The 22295-nt window shown below is 44.1% G+C and overlaps 1 protein-coding gene across 8 annotated transcripts in view; it reads right to left on the minus strand.

Moving 5' to 3' along the window:
• Window positions 1-22295, minus strand: part of Tox2 (TOX high mobility group box family member 2) — a 104075-nt gene that overhangs the window by 44364 nt on the left and 37416 nt on the right. For all 8 annotated transcript variants that reach the window (XM_010631447.3, XM_033767122.1, XM_033767121.1 and 5 more), the window contains one exon: window positions 3559-3804. In XM_010631447.3, coding sequence (XP_010629749.1) covers window positions 3559-3804 — 246 coding nt within the window. The remainder of the gene's footprint in view (window positions 1-3558; window positions 3805-22295) is intronic.

Genomic DNA, 22295 nt, shown 5'->3' on the forward strand with positions numbered 1-22295 from the left:
ACCAAACAACCAAAAAAAAAAAAAAAAAAAAAAAAAAAAAAAAAAAAAAAAAAAGCCTTATGACTACATGAGGCTTGTGGGGGGTCGGGGGATATATCTAGACACAAACTATAACAATGAGGCAGAGACTGGAGTGGCAGAGCCCCTGTCACAAGCCAGGGAAGGCCAGCCGCCCCCAGGAGGTAGAAGAGGCAGAACAAACTCTCCCCCCAGCCTCAGGAGGAAGTATGGCCCTTCTGGCATCTTGATTTCAGCACAGGGCACTGATTCCTGACCTTCAGATCTTGGAGAGAATAAACATCTGCTGCTGTAAGCCACTGTTTTGGGGAATTTACTGCATGCTGTCCAGCCTCCTGGGAGCCTCTTCCCTTCTGGATCCTAATTCCTCTGGCCTCCTCCATTGTGGGAAAATTATGTGCAAAAATGTTTGCAAAGCCCTCTGCCCCGTGCTTGGCACCTAGCCGGTGCGAACATAATCCCAGTATTGCCCACGTGGCATGTGCCCACATACCCACAGATACCCCTTCATCTGGAAGCTCCCACAAATCTGGCAACTCTGTCTTCACAGGCCCCTTGCCTTTTCACCAGAGAGTCCGATGTACGTACAAGCTCTTATCTGGTTTTCCTAGTTGGTGTGGACCTCTCCCCTGGGTAACAGAGTCTGGCTTATCTTTCATAGCATAACAAGCGGAAATAAAATTCAGTGAACCCTTGCAAAGTCAGGCTAATGGAAGAATTAAGGCTATCAGCAGTTGAGAAGCATCTTAAGCATGAACTAGTTACAAGGAAATCTGGGAAATAACTGCAAAGTGCCTGTCTGCACAGAGCTCAGCAGAACACTCTGAGGAGGCAGTAATAAGGGGTCATCTTTGATTAGCAGATAACATGCTTTGTAATTATCAGAGCTATCAAATAACCAGGGATCCTACAAATGCACCTGGGAGTATCTGCAGTTTGTTTCTTTGGAAAAATGAGACTAAAGGGAAAACTGCCATTTGGTTATAGTGGGAATTCATTTTTAGTATGAATAATAACAATAGCAAATATTCCCTGCTTGTTTAGTCTCCGCCAGACATTTGCAAAGACTTTATGTACACTGTCTCAGATACATTTCACAGTGACCTGGAGGAGGGACCATTACGAGTCCAAGACAAGGAAATGAAGGACAAGGCCCTACCTTGAGTCGGTGAGACTCTCAAGCCCTTGGGCTGACCGCTACCCCACACTCTCCATGAGCCACCAGCACCACGAGCCAGCAACAGGTGCCTCAGCAGTGTACTCTATCACCAGCCCTGCACCAACGGACGTGACAGAGGTGTCCATCTGGTCCTGCCCCTGCTGTGTTATCATAAGTCATGAATGGGGGTGGTGAGGTTTTTATTAGGAAGCGAGCTGGGAAAGCAGCTAAGGCACAAACCTTCTAACGAGGTGAAGAAAGGCTGACAGTGGAGACCGAGCTGCCAGGACTTCTAGAAGAAGCAGCTGAGAATCTGTATGACTGCTGGGCCCAAACGGAAAATATTCTTTGAAAAACAGAACATCAATTTTCACTGAGCTCTTTCATGAGAACAGAACACGATAAAACATAGCTCTTCAGTTGCTTCCCCCCTCCCTTCTCTCCGTTTATTTCTCAACTACCTTCCAAAAATGAAAACAAAAATGTGAGGGGGGCCTTACAAAAATACACAGGGCACGCCAGGGTTTTTTAAGCAAGAAAATGGGTTGGTAATAAAAGAAGAGTAAACAATAAAGAAATAAAACACAGTCAAGATGGTTAGAACATAAACAGCACGCCCAAAGGCCCCGGGCATCTGCTAGCACTGGGCCACAAATTCGGCTGTGGCTTCCAAGCAGATGTAGCAGAGATAAACAATTCACCCAACACCATGTGACTCTGACAGGAAAGGCGAATAAGCAGCCCTTCCTCCGGCCACAGGCATGTTTGCAACCTAACCTGACAAAACTGGAGACCGCTTCCTCCTCCGTCATGGTGCTCCTTGAACACCCAAATGGCCACCTGCTGGAGACATGAGGAAGTGCGCGGGCTGCTCCAGCCATCAGCCCTATGTAGAACCAGGGATGCAACCGGGCCCTACTGACACTGCTGGAGCTCCTGGGTCAAATGACACCTGAACCCCTTTGTCCATCCCACCCTTGGATATTTCAGTGTTTTCCTTAAGTTAGTGTGAATTTCTTTCCTGTTATTTACAAATAGAAGTAAGAGTTGTGACCAGTATACACTATTAACAGTGAAGGAGAAAACGCAACAATAAACCCAAGTCCCTGTTATCTAGCAGCGTCAGGAGATTTTTCTATTGTACCTCCTACTGCCCGCTGCCAAGCCTACTGATTCCTATAGTTTCTGAAAGTGCGAACGAGCCATTCACGCTAAGAAAACACAATCTCACTATGAGAGCATAATGTTAAGTGAAACAAGTCAGACACACAACTCAAATATCACAATGATTTCTCTTACATGAGAAGCCCAAAGAATACATAAATTAAAGAGCAAAACAAAAGACAGACAATGGGAAACAGAGAGATAGATCTTTTGCAAATGGCAAGAGGACCGAGTGATGGAAGGGGGGAGGGGACATAAAAGAGAATTAAGACATGTAATGTGCATTTACCAACCCTGTCACGAGTGTGATCATTATGTCCTGCGAACATGTACTCATAAAAATGTTTTGAAAGTTTTAAAACAGAAATTGAAGAAGAAAGGAAATGAAGCACTGAGTGACAAAAAGAAGAAAGAAATAAGAAACAATCCCCTTCACGTGGGATTCAAGATCCTTATTACCCAGAGTCTGCTGAGCTCTTTTACCACCCCTCTCTCTCATTGGCTTCGGGTACTTGCTTTCCAGCCCAATAAAAAGAAGGAACCCAATGCACTGAGGCACTGCTGCGTGAGTACCCGGCCTCCTCCAAAGCATGCTGCCCCGGAACCTGGAAGATCCCTTCCTGCCTTTGCCTGCAAAACTTCTACCAACCCCACAAGTTTCAACTCAGTGATCACCCTCTTCCCTGGCTGCTCAAGCAGGATACAATCTTTAAAAATATGACTCCACTTATATGAAATGTCCAGACCAGATGAATATGTAAGTGGAAAGTAACAGGGGTTGCCTAGGGCCGGGGCAGTGGATGGCAGGTTGGGAGCAGTGATTACAAGTATGGGTTTCTTGTGGAGGGTGATGAATCTGTTCCAAACTTTTACAGATGGTGACATGATTCTAAACCTACAAAAAGCTACAGAGTTGTATGCTTTAAATGTGTGAATTATATCTCAGTAAAGCTATTAAAAAGAAAATAAATACAAATGAAATTATACTGTTAATAAATAATAAAACAAGTCCCAGGGAGTTGTAAGCAGAGCTCCAGAAGTGGGCAGTGTGGTGAGTTTCCCTCCACACCTTTCCATATTCTGCAGTCTCCCTTCTGAACAAGCAGATGGGACCCCAGCCCTGCACCGGAGCAGCGGCTCTACATCACAGCACTGGCTACCCTCTGTCCCTTCCTTACTATGACCAGCAGGAACCATGGCAGGACACAGAGACTCACCGTGGGCAGCTGGCTTGACAGCAGGTGGCCGTCCTGGGCCAGCATGTTGGACACCATGATGGCTGGGAGGTCCATGGCTTGGTAGGGGTAGGCAGGGAGCAGACTGTTGGGTGCAAGGCCGTGGCACAGAGAGTGGTAGCTAGCTTCGTGGTCTCCCAGGTGCAACAGGGATGGCTCCGGGAGGTTGGGAGGTGTTATCGGGGGGATCTCATAGTCTTCGTTGCTTTCGCTCTGGCTGTTATAGGTCTAAAACATCAAAAAGGCATATTGTAGGGGGTTAGTGTCTTAAAACTGCAGAACATACTTAACAACACCAGCGATAACCATAACAACCCATTAGTAAAGAGAAAGGAAGCTCTCAAAAGGGTCTCAGTGGCCCCTGCCTAGGTCAGATTCCTGAAACAACCCCAAGCAGATGTTCACTTCCACCAGAAACCCTCTTCACAGAGCCCGTCTCCTAGAGAGCAGGACTGGCTGCTGCCCACCTGCTCCTCTCTGTTTTCCTACCAGATCTGGCCTCAAAAGCCCACCAGGGATCCATCTTTCTAAAGCTACTTACTTTATGGAGATGCTGATCTAAGGAGGAAAGCAGGTCATCCAATGGTAGCAGAAGAGCTGGGAGAGGAGCTCAAGTATCCTGACTCCCTGACTGTGATCTTCTGCACAGCTGGACAATTTTCTCTTACGTGTTTCCAATAGTCAGTCCAACGGGGCCCAATCTTAGTGGCTCTGGTCTTGGCAAATGGTGCAAACATTTCCATAGAAACACAAGCCGGAAACTAGGAGTCACGCTGGACACCTTCTTTCCAGCTCTTCTGTGTTTATCTTTTCCCCACCACACTGAGCTGACCAGGAACCTGCAGCACAATGCTGAATAGAAGCAGTGAGAGTTGATATGCTTGCTTTTATTCCCTCAGTATCTCACCGTAAAGTGGGAATTCTTCAGTAGGTAGACAGCAGAATTCCTTGTTTATCATGGTGAGTTTCTCTTTTTTGAATTGTGCATGGACTTTTAAATTTTATCAAAAATTTCCCAGCCAGGGATTTTGCTCAATGGCACTGCATCTGCCTCCCAAGCCCAAGGTCCTGAGTTCTATCCTGGTACCAAAAAAAAAAAAAAAAAAAAAAATTCCCCCCTCCATCTACTGAAAGGTTCACACAACCCTTCTCCTTAAATTCAGTTACTATGGTAAATAACTTTAACTTTGGTTTTTTTCACTTTAAATAATTTTGCATTCCTAGAATAAACCCAATGGGGTCATGATGTATTATTCTTTTTAGACAGTGTTGGATTTTGTGTGGTGGTATTTTGTTTGGGATTTTGGCATCAAGTTCTCAAGTGGGATTGGCCTTAATTTTCCTCTCTCCTACTGCCCTTTTAGGGTTTGGGTATCACGGTTGTTAGGCTGCAGAGTTAGTCTTTCTTTTATAATCTCTGGAAGAGATAAGACTCGGCAGAAGGGAGATGAACCCACAATTCAATATAGAGCAACAAAAAGAACACAGAAAGGAGGGCCACAAGCACAGAGGAGCAGCGAAACGCCTAGGGGACATCTGTTCAGCTAGCACCTTGAGGCAGAAGAGTAAGGGCATGGGCCAGAGACAATGGCAGGGAATATTCATTCCAGAGCTGAGGGAGGACACCCAAGGAACTGGTGCATATGAGGACAAATCTTTGTTTTTCTCTTTTCCGCAGTACTAGAATTGAGCCCAGGAAGGCATTTTTATTATGTTATTTTGAGACTAGGTCTCACTAGTTGCCCAGGCTGGCCTGAACTCGCAGTCCTGCTTCAGGCCCCAAGTAGCTATGGTAACAAGTGTGCCCCACCATTCCTGGCTGATGTGTAAGCGGATAGATCTAAAAACAAACAAACAAACAAACAAAACAACCTTGTAGAAAAGGAAGAAAACCTCACACCATAACAGCATATAAAAAAATAACATCTTCTAGTATGTTGCATTGCTTATTGTTGCTTGCATATTAAACCAACTCTGTCACCAGGTCTAACCCATGCCTGGCTCCTGGCTGACTCTTCCTGTCTTCTGGGTGCAGCACGAGCAGATAGTGGATTTGGGTACAGCAGTGACAAAAGTAGGGAGCACACACACCAGGAGGCCCTCTTGGTGCTGAGATCTTTCTCTTCAGGCACAGTGTGTGAAGCTCACAATTGTTCTGTGGGAAGGCCCTACGCTGCCCTTTAACGCCATAGAAACAGGCCCAAGTTTGAAGGCCCATATATAACCCTGTAAGTCCTCGCCACTCACCCCTCTAACCACAGCGACTGTCTCTGCACCCAGGGCTTCGCTGCCCTGTCCACTAAGTGCTCTCCCTTCAAGTTCACTGCTACTCATCCCTCCCCAATAGTCTGGATTAAATGAATGTCTTCCTGGCACCTCACAGTAAACCCAAGATGGCCTAGCATTTCTCCTTCAAAGCGCTCATCCAAGTTGGAGTTAACTGATGTAGGGTGCATTTATTTAGTGTTCGATGTGAGTTCTGTCTGCTGTGCCCTAGTGCTTAGTTCAGAACTGAGCACAAAGTCAGGGCACAAAGTATGAGCTCAAAAGAGTTTGCTGAATGGAATCCAGGGCCTAGGAGCAAATGCTGTAAACCCACATCTCACTGAGCTTCAGGGATGGCCCTGGGCTGGGTACACTGACTCAGTTATATAGGAGGCAGATGGATCTTGGGAAGAGAATGAAGACTTGGGTTTGAATCCTGGAACTGTCAGTCACTACCTTCCTATGAGTCTGGGCACAGTACTCACCCTCTCAGTGCCTCAGTTTCCTAATCTCTGAAGAAGATAATGGTAATCTGTATTGACAGGGCTACTGCAAAGAGTAAACGAAGTGAACACATGTAACCTGCTTAGAGCTGTACCCGGCACACAGTCGATGCTCCCGATGTTAGGACTGCCATTGTTGTCCTTGCCTGGAATTATGGAGCCATTAATGGTCCCCTGGGGACAGACTGAGGAAACAGCAGCTCACTGGCTCTGCATCCCTGCTGAATGCTCCTAACTCTCACACCGCAGGTCTGTGAACTGCGGGATAATGTCTGTCTTCACCCCTGCTACCACCCCAGATTACCATTTAGGTGGGAGTCAGCCTCTGGTATGGTATCGCCCTAGAAAGCAGAGCCCCCTGCTAGCCTTCCTGCTCAGAGTCATGTCCAGGAAGCCTTCCCAACCCCCTTGCCACCCAAGACTCTCCCTCTACAAACCCTTCCTGCACATCCCCCCAACTCATTACACCTGCCATGGTGCTCCCAGGTTCCATGATGGAAGGAGTGAAGGTGTCTTGTCCTCAGTGCCTAGAATAGTGCCTGACATACAGCAAGTTCATTCCAGTGAGTCAGGCCACAAAACGGGGAAGCACCTCACTAAGGTCTTCCCTACCTGTCTTCCTAATAGACTGTAAAGTATCTCAGCGACCTATTATTCATGTCTGTTGAATGCTGCCTCCTTTCTTGACCCCCAGCATGCAGAACAGGTGCTGGCACATGACAGGTGCCCCATGAATGCCAACTGACTGCACAAGTCTATTAGTTTCAGTCAAAAACCAAAACCTCAATCCACTGGAACCAGCCCAATCGACCAGAAGCCTTTTGAAAAAGTGAGCATATGTTGTATCAAAATATTGAAATAGCACAATTATGACAATTCATTTAAGGAGGCAATTAGCATATTTAAAAACAAACATGCAAACACGTACATGCCTCTTCCGCGTGCAATCAAATCCTAGACACCTGAACACAAATCAGCCTGTCCTGCAACTGAGTCACTACTATGAGCCAGTCAGAGCATCCAGCATTCCCATATGCATTTCCTATTTAACCGTGTATGTCTCCAAAGAAGGGCCTACTATCTCCATCTTGCAAAAAAGGAAGCTAGAGTCCAGAGCGTGAGAAGCAGTGCCAGGCTAGTGAGACTCAGATCCAGGGCTTGGGATTCTGAACCTGATGTTTTCTCATGTTAGGTCAGATGCCTCCAAGATCCATGCTTCAGACTTCCTGTGAGCAAGACACTGGCCACAGCTCTTTGTTCTCTACCACTGCTGTCCTCATGAAAACACAGAAAGAGGCCAAGCTGTCAAGTTTAAGAGCTCTGGTGTCTTGTTTTTCATGCACCAGTTCCACGAAGAGAAGAACGCTGGACTGACCCAAATGAGCTTAGGGCTTGCTCTTGGTCTGAGAAAGCTTAAACCTCTCCAGGAATCCTGGTGGTTGAGATATTAAAGCATCGAAGGCAGAAACTGCTCAAGGAAGGAGAGAAAAGAGCCAAAGGTGAGGGGGAGAAGGACGCTGAAGAGCATCTGAAAGGTGAAAGCCTATGTATGCCAGGATGAGCCAACATCCTAACAAATGATCAGAATAAACTCTTTCACTTGCTGCAATAAAATAAAATAAATGACGAGCTCATCAAAAACTCAACCACAAAAGTTAAAAAACAAGACAAAACATTCTTTTAAAAAATCCCTTCTGGAAAAATAGTCAAAGCTAGAACCTAGAGGATAAAAAGCGAACCAGAAACAGGGACTGCAGAAAGAGCAGTGAGCTGAAAAACTGCAGTGATTTATATTAATCCAAAACTGTTGCTGATGAAGCGACTGTGGGATTTAACGTGGCTGTTGAATAAAGATTCTTAAAATAGAAGAAGTATAAGGTTGTATTATTAAGACTGACCCCAAAGGAGCAATCGAGAGGATTTCAGCTAGAATCTATTTCTTGCTTAATGGAGGAGGTTACAGAGACAGACTCATTGTTGATATTGTAAGAAAATACAAGCTTAATTACATTTATTATAATCTTTAACAAATTATTCATGTTTCATATAACATGAAACCAACTGTTTTAAACAAAGCGATTCGAGGCCATCCATAATGTTGGGCAACGCCACCTCTATTTAGCTCCTAAATGTTTTTATCACCCTGAAAGAAAACAGCATAGACAGTTTCTTCCTATTCCCCTTGCTCCCACAACTGCTGCTAGCCAGCATCTTCACTCTGCCTCTGTGGATTTCCTTATTCTGGATATCTTCATATAAATGGAATCAGATAGTATATGGCCTTTTGTGTCTGGCTTCTTTCACTGAGCATACTGTTTCAGAGGTTCACACATATTCTACTTAGCATAATGTACATGACATTCATTTAGCCATAACATTTTCAAGACGCATAATACATATCCTTTTTATGGTTACAAAACACGCCACCATGTTTATATACCACAGTTCCGTATTCATCCACTGTTAGGGATTAGAGTTGTTTCCATCTTGGGGCTACCGTGAATAGTGCTGCTAAGAATGTGTGCATATATTTGTCGGAGTCCCTGTTTCCAGTACTTTGTGGGTAGAAACCGACAGGTGCAACTGCTGGGTTATACGGTGAATCTGTGTTTCACTTTTTGAGGGACTGTCAATCTGCTTTCTGCAGTGGCTGCTTATCCCAGCAGCAATGTAGGAGGGCTCAGCCTCTTCACATCCTCATTGTCACTATTGACTTTCATTTTTTATTATAAAAATTCTAATAGGGTGTGAAGTGGTATCTTATTATAGCTTTGATTTGTATTTTCTTAAAGATGAATGATGTTGTACATCTTTGCATGTGTTTCTTCGCCACTTGTGAATCTTCTTTAGAGAAATGTCTGTTTGAGTCTTTTGCCCATATTTTTAATTGGGTATTTTGCTGTTGTTGTTGCATTAAAAAAAAGTTCTTTATATATTTTAGGTCCCAGCCCCTTATGATATATGATTTGCAAATATTTTCCCATTCTCCCTTTCTTGATAACATCCTTTGATGAACAAAGATTTTTAATTTTAATGACGTCTAATATATCTATTTTTTGTTGCCCATGCTTTTAATGTCATATCCAAGAATCCACTGCCAAATATGAAGTAATGAAGAGTTACCCCTCATGTTTTCTTCTAAGAATTTTATTGTCTTAGCGCTGATATTTGTGTCATGGATCCATTTTGAATGAGCTTTTGTGTACAGCATAATGTAGGGTCCGACTTCATTATGTTGCATGTGGCAATTCATTTATCCCAGCACCATCTGGTGAAGAGACTGTTCTTTTCCTATGATTGGTCTTGGCACCTTTGCCAAAAATCAATTGGCTATAGAAGTGTGAGTTTATTTCTGCACTCTCCATTCTATGCCAGTGGTCTGCATCTCCTTATGCCAGTACTATATTATAGTTTTGTAGAATTTGGGAAATGTGAGTCCTTTAACTTATTCTTTTTCAAGATTACTGGTGCTGTTTGGAGTCCCCTGCAATTCCATATAAATATGTGGATCCATTTTTTGATTTCTGCATTATAGATCAGTGGGAATTTGACAGGGATTACAGTGAATCTGCAGATTGCTTGAGTACTAAGTAGGGCCATCTTAGCAATAGTAAGTTTTCCAGTCCACAAGCATGGATATCTGTCTGTTTGCTAGTTAGATATTTTTTAGTTTCTTTCAGCAATGTTTCATAGGTTTTGATTTATAAATCTTTTATCTCCTTGGTTGCTTTTATACCTTTATAATTTATACTTCTGGGTGCTACTGTATGTAGAAGTATTTTCTCAGTTTCTACTTTGGAGTGTTCATTGTTTATAGAAGCCCAACTGATTTTTTCATGTTCCCCTTCAGCCTTGAAGCTTTGCTAAATTCTTAACTGCTTATTATACTTTTGAGAAAGAAATTCTCACTATTAAAGGAAGTTTAGGAAAAGAAAAATAGAATTTGATCAAACTAACAAAAATCTGAAAAGAAAATAGGAATGAACTATGAAACATGCTAATAAAGAACCTTCTTAAAAGTGACAGCATTAAGAGTAAATATTAGTAGTCACAATAAATATGAATGATTGCAATTGCTTTTAAGATTAATAATTTGATGAAAATAAATAAATCCAGCATATAACATTTATAATAGACATACTTAAAATAACATGAAAAGTTAAAAGTAAACAGATAAATTAGGCAAATAAAAAGCAGAAGGGCAAAATAAATAACAAATTAAGTACAATTCAGGGCAAAAAGCCCTGAGCTAAAATTAAAGAAATCAAAAGGACTACTAAAGTCAATAAATGATATAATCCACTATGAAGAAATGACAGATAGGGCTAAGGATGTAACTCAGCAGCACAGAGCCTGCCTGGCAAGTGCAAGGTAAAAAAAAAAAAAAAAAAAAAAAAGAAAGAAAGAAAGAAAAGAAAAGAAATGACAGATAAACTTTTATGTAGATTAATATACCATAGGAATATAAAATGTAAAAAACTATAAACAAAGAGGTACTTTAACATATTTCCCCAAATACTGATAAGTCATTTGGGTAGAGATGGGTATGGATAGTATATTTGACTAAAAAAAATTACCTTCTTGATTTGTCTTTATATTTATTTATTTAGTTAATTATTTATTTATATTTTTTACTTTTTTTTTGTGGTACTGGGGATCAAACTCAGAACCTTCAGCTTGCAAGGTAGGTATGGTGCCACTGAGCTAAATCTCCAGCCTGTGTCTTGATATTTAACACATTCATTTCAAATTACATAAAATACAAAACATAATCACATACCAGCCACAAAGACAATCACCTTTTCAACTGGTAGAAATAATTGACATGTTTTGAGATTTAATTAACAAACAAACAAACAAACAAGGGACAGAAAGAGGAAATAGAGAAAAATGGAGGAAGGGAGACTCTCCCCGTACTACGACAGTTTAAGAGCAATCCTCTAAACAACTCTTGGACTAATGAGGAAATCACAGCTGAAATTAAAGAAACACTACCTGATAAAACCAATGAGAGGTGAACAATAGAAGGCTTGCAGGCTTTTTAGGGAAATGAATTTATTAGAAGACAAGACAAAATGAATGAACCCAGAACTCAATGCTCCAAGGTAGAAACAGAATAACAAAGTAAGCCAAAAATCAGTAGAATAAAGAGTAATAAAATAGAAAGTGCACTTTAGTAAGAAAAATAAGGTAGACTTTTTTTTTCTGGAAAGGCTAACAGAATAGGTAATCACCAACAAGAAAACAACAACAACAACAGAAAAAGATACCCCAAAAGAAATGACAAAAACAATGAGTCTTTTTAGCCCCTGAGAATTCCTTTGTAACACAGTATAAGGCTAATGTTTATACTTTCTGTTGTGTTAATTCTGTTGTTTAACTCTTCTAAGTAACTATTACTTTTCTTTTTCTACATGATCCACTGGTTTGTGAGAGAAACCTGTTAAAATTTTCCATGATTGTGATTTTTATCAACCTCTGTGTTTCTGTCCATTTTACTTCACATTATTTTAAAGCTATGTTGTTAACTATTTATCAGTTTTCACTATACCTGTTTCCTACTTTAGCTCAGTTAATGCTTCCTACAAGATTTCCACACTGGCATTTGACTACCTTCTCCATTGTCTACTCTAATGCTGTATAAGAGAAAAGTAATAGAAGGTAAATCAACCTTTTCCCAAAGCTTATTGGACTCTGATTAGAGCACAAAAGTATCACTTTACTCCTTAAGGAAGCCTGGTGAGAAAGAGTTCTTAGCAGAACTCAATTTATATTCTCAGAGTTGAGAAGTTTAGGAGGACACCAAGTAGTATTTGCGAGTCACTGGGAGATTGTGTGAGGAGAAAGAAATGGAGAGACTGTGAGCAATCTTCATGTATATGCCTTGGTGAGATACAGAAGTATGAGTGCTGGGAGGTCAAGTGAATGCTCATGACAGAAGCTAGCTGAAGGCATCTTCAGGAGTCTCACTAGCACGGTAGCCTGATAAGGCAAGGAGACCTCAGCAGCAGCAGGTAGAACAACAGGTGGAGCAGGTCCCGACAGATGAGCTGCAGAGTACATCTCCAGCTTAGCGTGCCTCAGGGAAAAGAGGCAACATGTGAAGGCTGTATGACCGTTGAGCATAATGGTAGGACATCATAGTACCAGCTAGTCAAGAGGTTTTGACCCTGCTTCTCTGATCCTGCCCCGCCTGCCCTGGCCCTAGTTTCCAGCAGCTGCTCAGGAAATGAGAGAGGACGCTTCCATCTCTGCTATAGTGCCAAGGCCAGGAGCCAGGGGCTTGGGTAGGAGACTGAAGTTTTGATTCTCACAGCTGAAAGTGCTCAAAAAGCTGCAAGATGGGATGGAGAGGGTGAGAGGAAAGTGGGCCCCTGTTTTCTTGTCCCCAGTGGGGGTCGCGGCAACTGTACTTTTATGTTGACACAGATCTCAGGATTCCAAAGGCTTTCACATACTTCACACATTCCTCTCAAGAAAGTGGTGAGATTCTTGAGGTCCAAAATCAGTGAGCACCATTGTTTGATCTGTGGAAAGAAGTCAGACTAACCCCGGGAATCCAGTTCTGCACTTAGCTTGCAGAGGGACCGTTAGCCATAAATCCAAACTACTTGTTCCTCAGTTTACTTATTTACCAACATCCCACAGAATAGCTAAGAGAATCACACAAGGAGACAGATGTGAAAAGACATTCACAGAAAGTCAGCACAAACCCTTCCATGACTTCCAAGGAAAGAGAAAAAAGATCTCAGGTGGGAAGCGGAACAAGCTTTATACAGTGTTTCCATTTTATAGAGGAGGGAACTGAGGTTTAAAAGGACAAAATGGCTTCTCTAAAAGCACCTGGATAGCACTATAGAACAAGAAGCCTGCCTACTTGTATCAAAGTTGGCTCTACCAGTCATACCCTTCCCATCACACAGTACCCACAGTGAGTCCAAGATGATCTTGCTGTACCCCAGGGTAATGTTTGTTTGTCTGCTTGTTCATTCACTCAGTCAGTACTGAGGATTGAACCCAGGGCCTTTGTACCTAGCTACATCTCTAGCCCTTTTTAATTTATTTATTTATTTTTTAAATTTTGAGACAGGATCTCTCTCTAACACTAAATTGCCCAGGTTGGGCTCAAATTTGCAATCCTCCTCCCTCAGCCTCCCAAGCAGTTGAGATTTCAGGCATGAGCCACCATATCCAGTACAGAGTAGCATTTAGCAGTGTTCTCCTTCACTCTAAAAAGTGTCCTGGTTTGGCCTGGTTTGGCCAGGCACAAAGGCACATGTCTGTAATTCCAATGTGGGAGGCTGAGGTAGAATTGCAGTTTGAGAACAGCTAGGCAACTCAGTGAGACCCTGTTGTGAAATTTAAAAATAATAATAATTTTTTAAAAGTGCTGAGACGTAGCTCGGTGGCAAATATGAGACCATAGGTTCAATGCCAGTTACCAGGGGGAAAAAAAGTGTCCTGGTTTTAATGATAAATTATCCAGCCATCTGTCATTTCATTATTTTACAAAGAAAACCCACTCCCTATAAGAACATTTCTGCTGAAGGACTACAATACAACTTGGTGTTTCCCAATTCTGTTTCCAAAACAAGGAAAAGGACATCCTCTCCAAACCCCAAACCTGGTCAACTACAGCAGGGCTCCCAGAATGAAACTTCTCATCACATGTGCAGGGATTTTTATGAATTCTGAGGGGAATGAAATGCAATTTTGCCAGGCTTGTCTGTGTCCATAATGACCGAGTCAAATTAATCATCTTGGATAATACCCCTGTGTCACCCGTCCCTGAGATGTTTAATAGAATCTTTCTGATTCATGTCTCGCAGCACATCAGGTCTGGAGTATTGTAGCACTTCTGAGAATCAGTACAATTATACCTTCCGGATGGCCTGTCATTTTCCTGAGCTAAAAATGCTTCTTGAAAAAATAAGTAAAGAAAGGCCCATACCATATACAAACTCAACAGGAGGCGGGGAAACCATACTGCTAAAATGAATGTGGATTCTGGAGGAGGTAGGGGAGGGGGACGCAATATCTTTTAAGCCTTTCTTTACAGGCAGAACCTTGAAATTTTTATAACCACATATCTAAGCAGGGCAATAGGGGTACAGAAGTGTATCTAATGTGCCCCCCAAACACACAGATGTTTCATGGCCATTCCTCTCCCTGACACACATCAGAGCAGAAAGAGGCCTCGTAATGGGCCAATGACAGGCAATCACGTTAGACATGAGCTCCGTTTACAGAAACCATATCTGGAAATAAACATGATAACCCTCATGTGTTCTCGCTCAGAAAATTATCAGACTCATTCCAAGTTTCAGGCAGCTTCCAGGATGATTCATCTTAGGGGAGGGGGAAGATCTGGAAAGAGGAAGGACTGGTGGGTGCGTTTGGGGGTTTCCCTGTTCTTTGGGAACAAACAATCTTAGAAGAACTTAGATGGCAAGGCTGGAGGTTACTTAGGGCCCATAGCATTCAAATGAGACAAGGCAGCCTGAACCGGTACCCACCGTTCCACAGAGGGGGAAGCTCGTTTTCCCAGCAAGTGGCAGGGTTGTTTCTTAATGGCATTTTTATAACTATCTAACTGCCTCTTTCACACTTTCCCTTGGACGTTTTAGAGGAGAACTCAGCAACCTTTTTCTGCAAAGGCCCAGATAATCAATGTTTTCGGCTTTGAGGATCATACAGTTTCTGTCACCCTATTCAAGTCTGCGGTTGCAGCATAAAAGTAGCCACAAATGATACCGAAACTAATGAGCATGGCTGTGTTCTGATAAAGTTTTATTCCTAAAACACATGTGGAGGGATGTAGGTGGCATCCAGGCCATGGCTTGTTGATCCTTGATTTAAGACTTCAGTTAACAAAAGAAATGAATCTGTGGTCCCCTCATTCCCCTTACATCTTTCCCTTCACTGGTGGCTCAAGCTGGAAACCTAGGAGTGAGGTGCAATTCCTCTCTCTCCCTCAACCTCGCTTCCAGTCGGCCACAAAGTCTGCTGGCTCTATGCCAGGCCAGTCAAACCTACCCACTCTGATCCCCCTGCAGGCAACAACCCTGTTCCAGGTGGCATCATCTGCAGACAGCCATAGTCACCTCCTCAATGGTGTCCCCGCTTCTGGGTCTAGTGCAGCAAGAACCCTGCCGAGGCAATTCCAACCCAGGATCCTCTTCCCCTGCTCATTGGCCCTAATTCCTGCTTTTTAGGAGTTGTGTTTAACCGCTCTCTTACTGCAATAATTGTGACTCCTACTTTTATTTTTATTTATCATCATCATCATCATCATCATCATCATCATTTGGTGCTGGGAATCAAACTCAGGCCCTTGCGCTTGCAAGGCAGTTGGCGGAACCACTGAGCCCAATGCCCGGCCCTCGTGACTCCTACTATAATAGTCCTTGAACAAAGTCTTGCCCTTTTAACTTCACCCGGTAAAATTTTTCATAGACCCCACTCATTCTGCTTTTCCCCATTTCTGTACGGCTTCCAGGGCGCTCCCACCTCAGGGGCTTTGCGGGGGCTGTTCCCTCTGTCCAGGATGCTCTTTTCCTCGCGCATTTCCCAGCAACTTCTCACCTTTTGGTCTCAGCTAAAGAGGCCATCCCTGAACCTCCAAACAGAGCTGGTCCATTCCCACGGCTGCCCTATACGTCTCAGGCAATGGATAGGAGTGCGTGTGTGGGTGCGTGTGTGTGTGTGTGTGTGTGTGTGTGTGTGTGTGCGTGTGTGTGTGTTTTGCTGGGGATCAAATCTGAGACCATGCATTCTAGCTAAGCACTCTACCACGGAGCTGGAACTATTGTTTCCCCAGCCTTGGAATTATTTGTGACATTATATATATTGTTTTATTCATTAAGTTTATTGGTACACTTTAGGTACACATTATGATCCTATTCATCATTGGGAATTTGTACCTGTACATGATATATCTTGGTTCTTGTTTTTCCTCATTCCCCTTCCCCCTCTTCCAACCCTCCACCCCTCCCTATTTACAAAAGCTTTGTTTTCATTTTTTTCCTTCTTTTCTCATTTTTATTTTCCTCTTCTTTCCCCCACCCCACCAGCTCTCCTTCCACTTTGAACCTTTTCTTCCTATTTCATAATATCCATTGCACATATTTACACATACATGCCCTGTTTATTTCACTTAAGAGTATCATCTCAAGGTCCATCCATTTAGCTATCAATGTTCTAGTTTATCATTTTTTATGGCTGAGCAATACTCCATTTTATAAACACACACGCACACACACACACCTTCTTTATCCAGTCTCCAGTTGATGGGTATTTGGGCTGTTTCCAAGATTCAGCTATTACAAACTGTGCTGCTAGAAACATGGGTGTGCATGTGTTTTCTATGGTATGCTTGTCTTCCCTGCAAAACAGGATGATGTGTACAGGTGCTAGGTATAGAGAGGGAACCAAGTAAAAATACTGTGATTTAATTATTTAGCTTATGAATTCAACTGACCCCTTACTAATGAACATTTGGTTTTTTTGTTTTGTTTTGTTTTTTGGTTTTTCACTTTGTAAAAACTGTGGCAAATATCCTCACTCTTACATCTTGGCCTGAAAGTCTCCACAGGGTCTATTTCTAGAGGTAGAAATGCCAGCTGGGGCCAGGGATTTAGTTCAGTGGTTCTACTGCCTGCCTTGCAAGCACAAGGTCCTGAGTTTGATCCCTGGTACAAAAAAAAAAAAAAAGCCAGTTAATCAAATAATTACTAATCAAGAAAAGACTGTCTTCCTTTCATTTGCATTTGTTAGTGAGATTGTTGCATACTTCCTCATACTTTAATGGACAATATGTATTTCTTGTTCTGAAACTGATATTACTTTGTCATTGTTCTATCACCTTAGTCTATGTATTTGACAAACTGCTTTGCTTATTATATGCTACAGATATTATTCTTATATTTTCATTTGATCTTTTTTTTATGTTTTACCAAGGTAAGGGTGTTAACATTTAAGTTTTTGAAAAACCAATGTATTCGTGTGGTGTGCTTTCTGGCTGTCGTATCATGCTTAGGACGTGGCTGTCCCACGCCAACATTACTAAGGTATTGGACCATAACTTTTCTCCACACATAGGATTTGAACTCAGGACTGGCTGGATCTGTACACTGTGTTCTCCCCATCCCACCTGAAAATGGGACCTCCACGGGCTCTAAGATGTTCTGAGCTGCCAAGATTTCCCTTTAATCACTGTAACAGGGGTCAGTGCTCTCCACCTGCCCACACGTCAGAGCTGGGGGCTTCACAGAGGAGGTAGGGAGTCTCAGTCCACAGAAACTGCTGACCCAGGCCTAGGTCGCTCTGTCCATGACCCATGCGGCCAGCCGCTGCCCGTGAGCATTCCACCTCCCCATACTCAATCTCTCCCTCATTCCACTCTACTCATGTTTCTCAAACACACCAGGCATACTCCTGCCACAGGACCTTTGCATTGCTTATTCATTCCAGTGGAATGGATTTCCCCAGATTTTACTCCCTCATCCCTTCAAGTCTTTGCTCAGATGGCACCTTCTCACCTGACCTCCCTGTTTGCAGCGACAGCCCTTACAGGTATACTGTCCCACCCAGCCTCCCTTGCTTGCTCTCCATGGGACTCTTTACTTGCTAACAAGCAATACGCTTGACCTTTCAAACATATTAACTGCCTGTTCCCTTTACTAGAATATAAATTCCACCATCTGGTCACAGTGCCTTGCACATAATAGGTCCTTAGTCAACAGTTGCTGAGTAAGAGGATACACAGGGAATGAGGACAAGGGCCTGACTGCCTGTTCACGGCTCTCAGCACCTGTGCCATTTCCTGGCACACAGAAGGTGCTTAGTAAATATATTCTAATTAAGACATGTAAAAATAGCCTGCTATGATAGAGTCCACTCAGCACCACCTTCCCTACAAGTGCGAAGAAGTCAGCAAAGTTCTGAAGCTGCCTTCCCTGGGGAGCTGCTGTTACCCCACGAAATAACTGTAACTCGGTCCATAGGGGTTCTGGTGCTGTCTTTATCTTAGAAATCACCTTCGTGTGAAGATTTAAGACCCCTGCTGCCCCTGACAGGCTGTGTACGAGTTGCTACCCCTTTCTGAGTCAGTTGCCTCACCTGTAAAAGGAGGGGGCTGGGCCACAGGATTTTGAAATGCAAATTTATTCTTGCCCGGCCACTGGCTTGCAGGTACACAGGCAGACATGAGGCAGAGCTGCTTTTAAAAGCATTTCTAAACTGATGAGTAGGCTTTCCTGTTGTTTGTGTGTTAAAACAGCTTCTGGAAAAATTACGTTGATTTGCAGCTTTTTTTCTTTTCCACTTCTACCTTTTAAGCTACAAAAGCAGCATAGCCTGAAAACGCGCCCAGCTGGCTGCCTGTGGACAGAAGCACTGAAGTTCTCGGGGCAGCTGAGGCTCCAGTCTGGGACACCGCCCTGCTCAGACCCTCCCAGGGCTGGCTGCCTCCACAGCAGGGCCCCAGCATCCAGCTGGCCTTGAGACCTCCTGGCTCAGGCCCTGCAACCCTGCCCGACGTCAGCCACAGCAAGCTCACTGCAGGCCCAGATACCGCACACTCCTGGGGATGCTGGCTCCTCTGCTCAGGCCACTGTCTCGCACTGTCGCATCAGCAGACCCTTCACAACATCTTCCTTTATTGTCAGGTGGTGGCACCAAGGACTGGACCCAGTACATAAGGCTTGCTTCGAGCAGAATGGAACAGGGCCTGCTCCTCCTGCAGTCTAGACCTCATGCTCCTACTAATATGCCCCACACATTCCACCAGGAATGTGTGCTGTGACTCAGGGTTCATGTGCTCCCCTAAGGTTTACGGAGTACCCAACCTAAGGCAGGCTGGTGCTGGGACCCAGAGAGTCACCAGTGAAAAGATGGCTAAGCCCACCCTGCGTCACTCTGTTTTCCTTTTTCTGAAGCTTTGCTAACACACAGCTCCACACCATGGAGGAGCCAGGATGCCAATACCATAGCCTAGCACAGGGCAACTGAGGTGGAGAGCCACTGAGGGAGCCTGGGGCAAGTCTTCCCTCTGTTGAGCCATCAGGGCCACCCCAGGCCTGAGAATGCAGCCTCCAAAGAGATCTTGAGCCAAAGGGCACCCGGCCAGGCCACACCTGGATCCCTGACCCACAGGAGTGATGAAAGGGTTGATGTGTGTTGTTTCTGAAACTGGCAGATCTGACCCCTGGACTTCACTCTTAATGTCTGAGCGATTCATTCTCCCTCTTTATAAACAGAAGGACCTGGGTTCCTTGTGTGTGAGGTTGAGCTTCCTGTTGGCTTTCCGGGCAGCTCCCTCAGCTTCCTTGCCAGTCTGATTTCTTCTGGTTTAGGCACCTGGAGCACAGGCTCTCTCCATCTGTAACGCTTTGGGGTAGCAGCGCTCCGTCAGTGCATCTCAGTCTATAACGTGCACTGAGTCAGCGAGACGCCGTTACGATGCGATGCGGTCTACCTCAGCATCCTGCGTAGGACTGGAGGCTGAATTCCATACAGGCTCGGGGTGACACTGCTGGTCCACACTGTGGGCAGCAGGGCCTTAGGCACCAGCAACACAGACCTAGACTGACCATGGTTCAAATTCCAGTTCTGTTACATCCCAGCTGGGAACCCTGACCTGGAGACGTGTGTTAGCCAAGGTCACAAGATAAACTGGAATTACCTGGAGCCACACACAGCACCTGAACTTGCGTTGTGGCTTCCAGTCCAGAATCTCCAAACTACTGCCGAGCTTCCCCAACCGGAGCGCCGAGTCTCAGTGTCTGTGGGAGGTACACGCGTGCATGCCCACATGTGCCCACATGTGTGACTGCATGTGCCTGCGGACAAGTGCAGATGAGCTTGTGAACATGTCTACTGTCAGCATGTATGCGGCAGGTGCGTGAGAGCTGTTCCCTCCCTCCCCAGGTATTCACTCAGCTCTTACCATATGCCAGGTCCCTGCTCCCATGAAACCCACAGTATAGAAGAGAGGCATTAAACATGTGCAAAGAAAAATCCCCTTTGTATGAGGCCCACAGTTCCAAGAAGCAGGTGGGATTATTATCCTCATTTCCCCGAGGAAACAGGTCCTGAGAGGTTAAGAACTGGCCCAGAGACACAGAGCAAAGCTTATTATGCGGAGAGGGACATATAAGTGAACACGATGTGCTCATCTTGTACTTGTGTAAGAATGCACCAATGGGTGTTTGTGCGTGCGTGTGCACCTAAAGAAACTTTTCCATAATCATATTCAAATATTCCATTAACAAGATTTTGTTGTTAGCACCACGCAGCATCACCAAAGCCATACATACACACACAGGTGTGTGCTTTGAGATGTTTATGTTCCCACCACATCCTAAAACTCTGTCCTCTGAGAAACGGACTGGAGCCTGCAGAGTTGAGCAGATCTGAGCCCATGCCACCTGCTTCCCTGGGACGAGCCACTTCCAGAGCAATTTCACAGTTCATCATCCATTATGAGGCTAAAGGAATTTTTACCATCCCAGTAAGTTACATAAATTGTTCAGGCCTAAAAGCCTCGTCTATCCACATCCCACTGGGAACACACCACCCTGGTGACTTGATTAGTGCACAATACAAGTGATCACACCTGGCAAGGCCCCTTCCCTTTCCCATCATGGCCTGGCTCTAAAAATGTACACAGCTGTACAAAGATGATACACCTAGATCATTTCTTTACTCTTTATTGAAACAGAGGAGACCAACAGAAAAGTGCGCAGATGATAATCGTAGAGCTCAATACATTTTCACAAAGCAAACACATTTGTGTAACCAGCTCAAAGGCTGAGATAAAACCTTCCAGCACCCACAAAGATGCTCAAAGCCCCTTTGCACTACCCACTCTCCGACCAGGGAAACCACAATTCAAATTTCCATCCTCACTGATTAGCACTACCTGTCCATGTGCCTGGTATAAATGGCATCATACAGTTGTTCTGTTTGGCTGTCTGGTTTCTTTCACTCAATGTAATGTTTATGAGATTCATCTGCATTGCTGCATGTGGTTACATCGTCCATCACCACTGCTGTATAGTATTCTCCTGGGTGAGAGACTATTCTGCATCATTTATAGTCTACTGATGATGGGCATTTGGTGTCGCCAGTTTGGTGCTTTCATGAAAATTACACTGGACATGCATGTTGGGGAACACATGAAGGCATTTATAGAGTTGAAATGTTCATCAAAGAGAAATATGTTCAGCTTTTGAGAGTGCAAAATCATTTCTAAAGTGGTTGCACCGGTTCACAGACCAATGTGCGAGAGTCCGAAACTCTTCAGATCCTTGTCAACTGGCCTTTTTTATTGTCTCCATTTTTGGGGGAATATTTCATAAATTTTAGAATGCTTCCCCATCCTTTTTCCTTCTGTTGTACTTCTATCGCCATCCCCAACGATGGCTTATTAAAGCAGTAAGGAGGGCAAAGCAACTGTCCAATGTCCACGGCACATAACTTTAACCACTAGCCACAACCTTCCCAGCCTGCAGACCATCTCCACACAGTCCATAGCTAAAAGTAACACAGAACCACGTCCAGATGCCGCCTAAAGGTTTTCCTGTGGACTTTTAAGAGGAAGGTCCCATTCATGGTGCAAGGCAAGATCTCCAAGGTCTCTACCATTTTCCACTCAGAGTCAAGAGTCAGTCACACGGACATATCCCATCCTCCCCATCCTCCTCTCAGAGAGCTGCATCCAGCTGAAACCAACATCCACACAGCAGGCAGTGTCCCTGGGCATTTGTGTGGCATACACTTTAACACCTGGCAAACAGATGCATCCTCTGAAGCACCAGTGCTGGCCTGACCTGATGATCTCTGGGTTGAACATGACCCTCATCTCCTCCCATTCATTCCAATCCAATCTTGGGCAAAAAAAAAAAAACAGTGACTATTCTCCTAGCTCCTAGCTCCTTTGCTATTTTA

This window comes from Fukomys damarensis, unplaced genomic scaffold (assembly GCF_012274545.1).
Source record: "Fukomys damarensis isolate Sample0158 unplaced genomic scaffold, DMR_v1.0_HiC HiC_scaffold_22, whole genome shotgun sequence".
Lineage (NCBI taxonomy): Eukaryota > Metazoa > Chordata > Mammalia > Rodentia > Bathyergidae > Fukomys > Fukomys damarensis.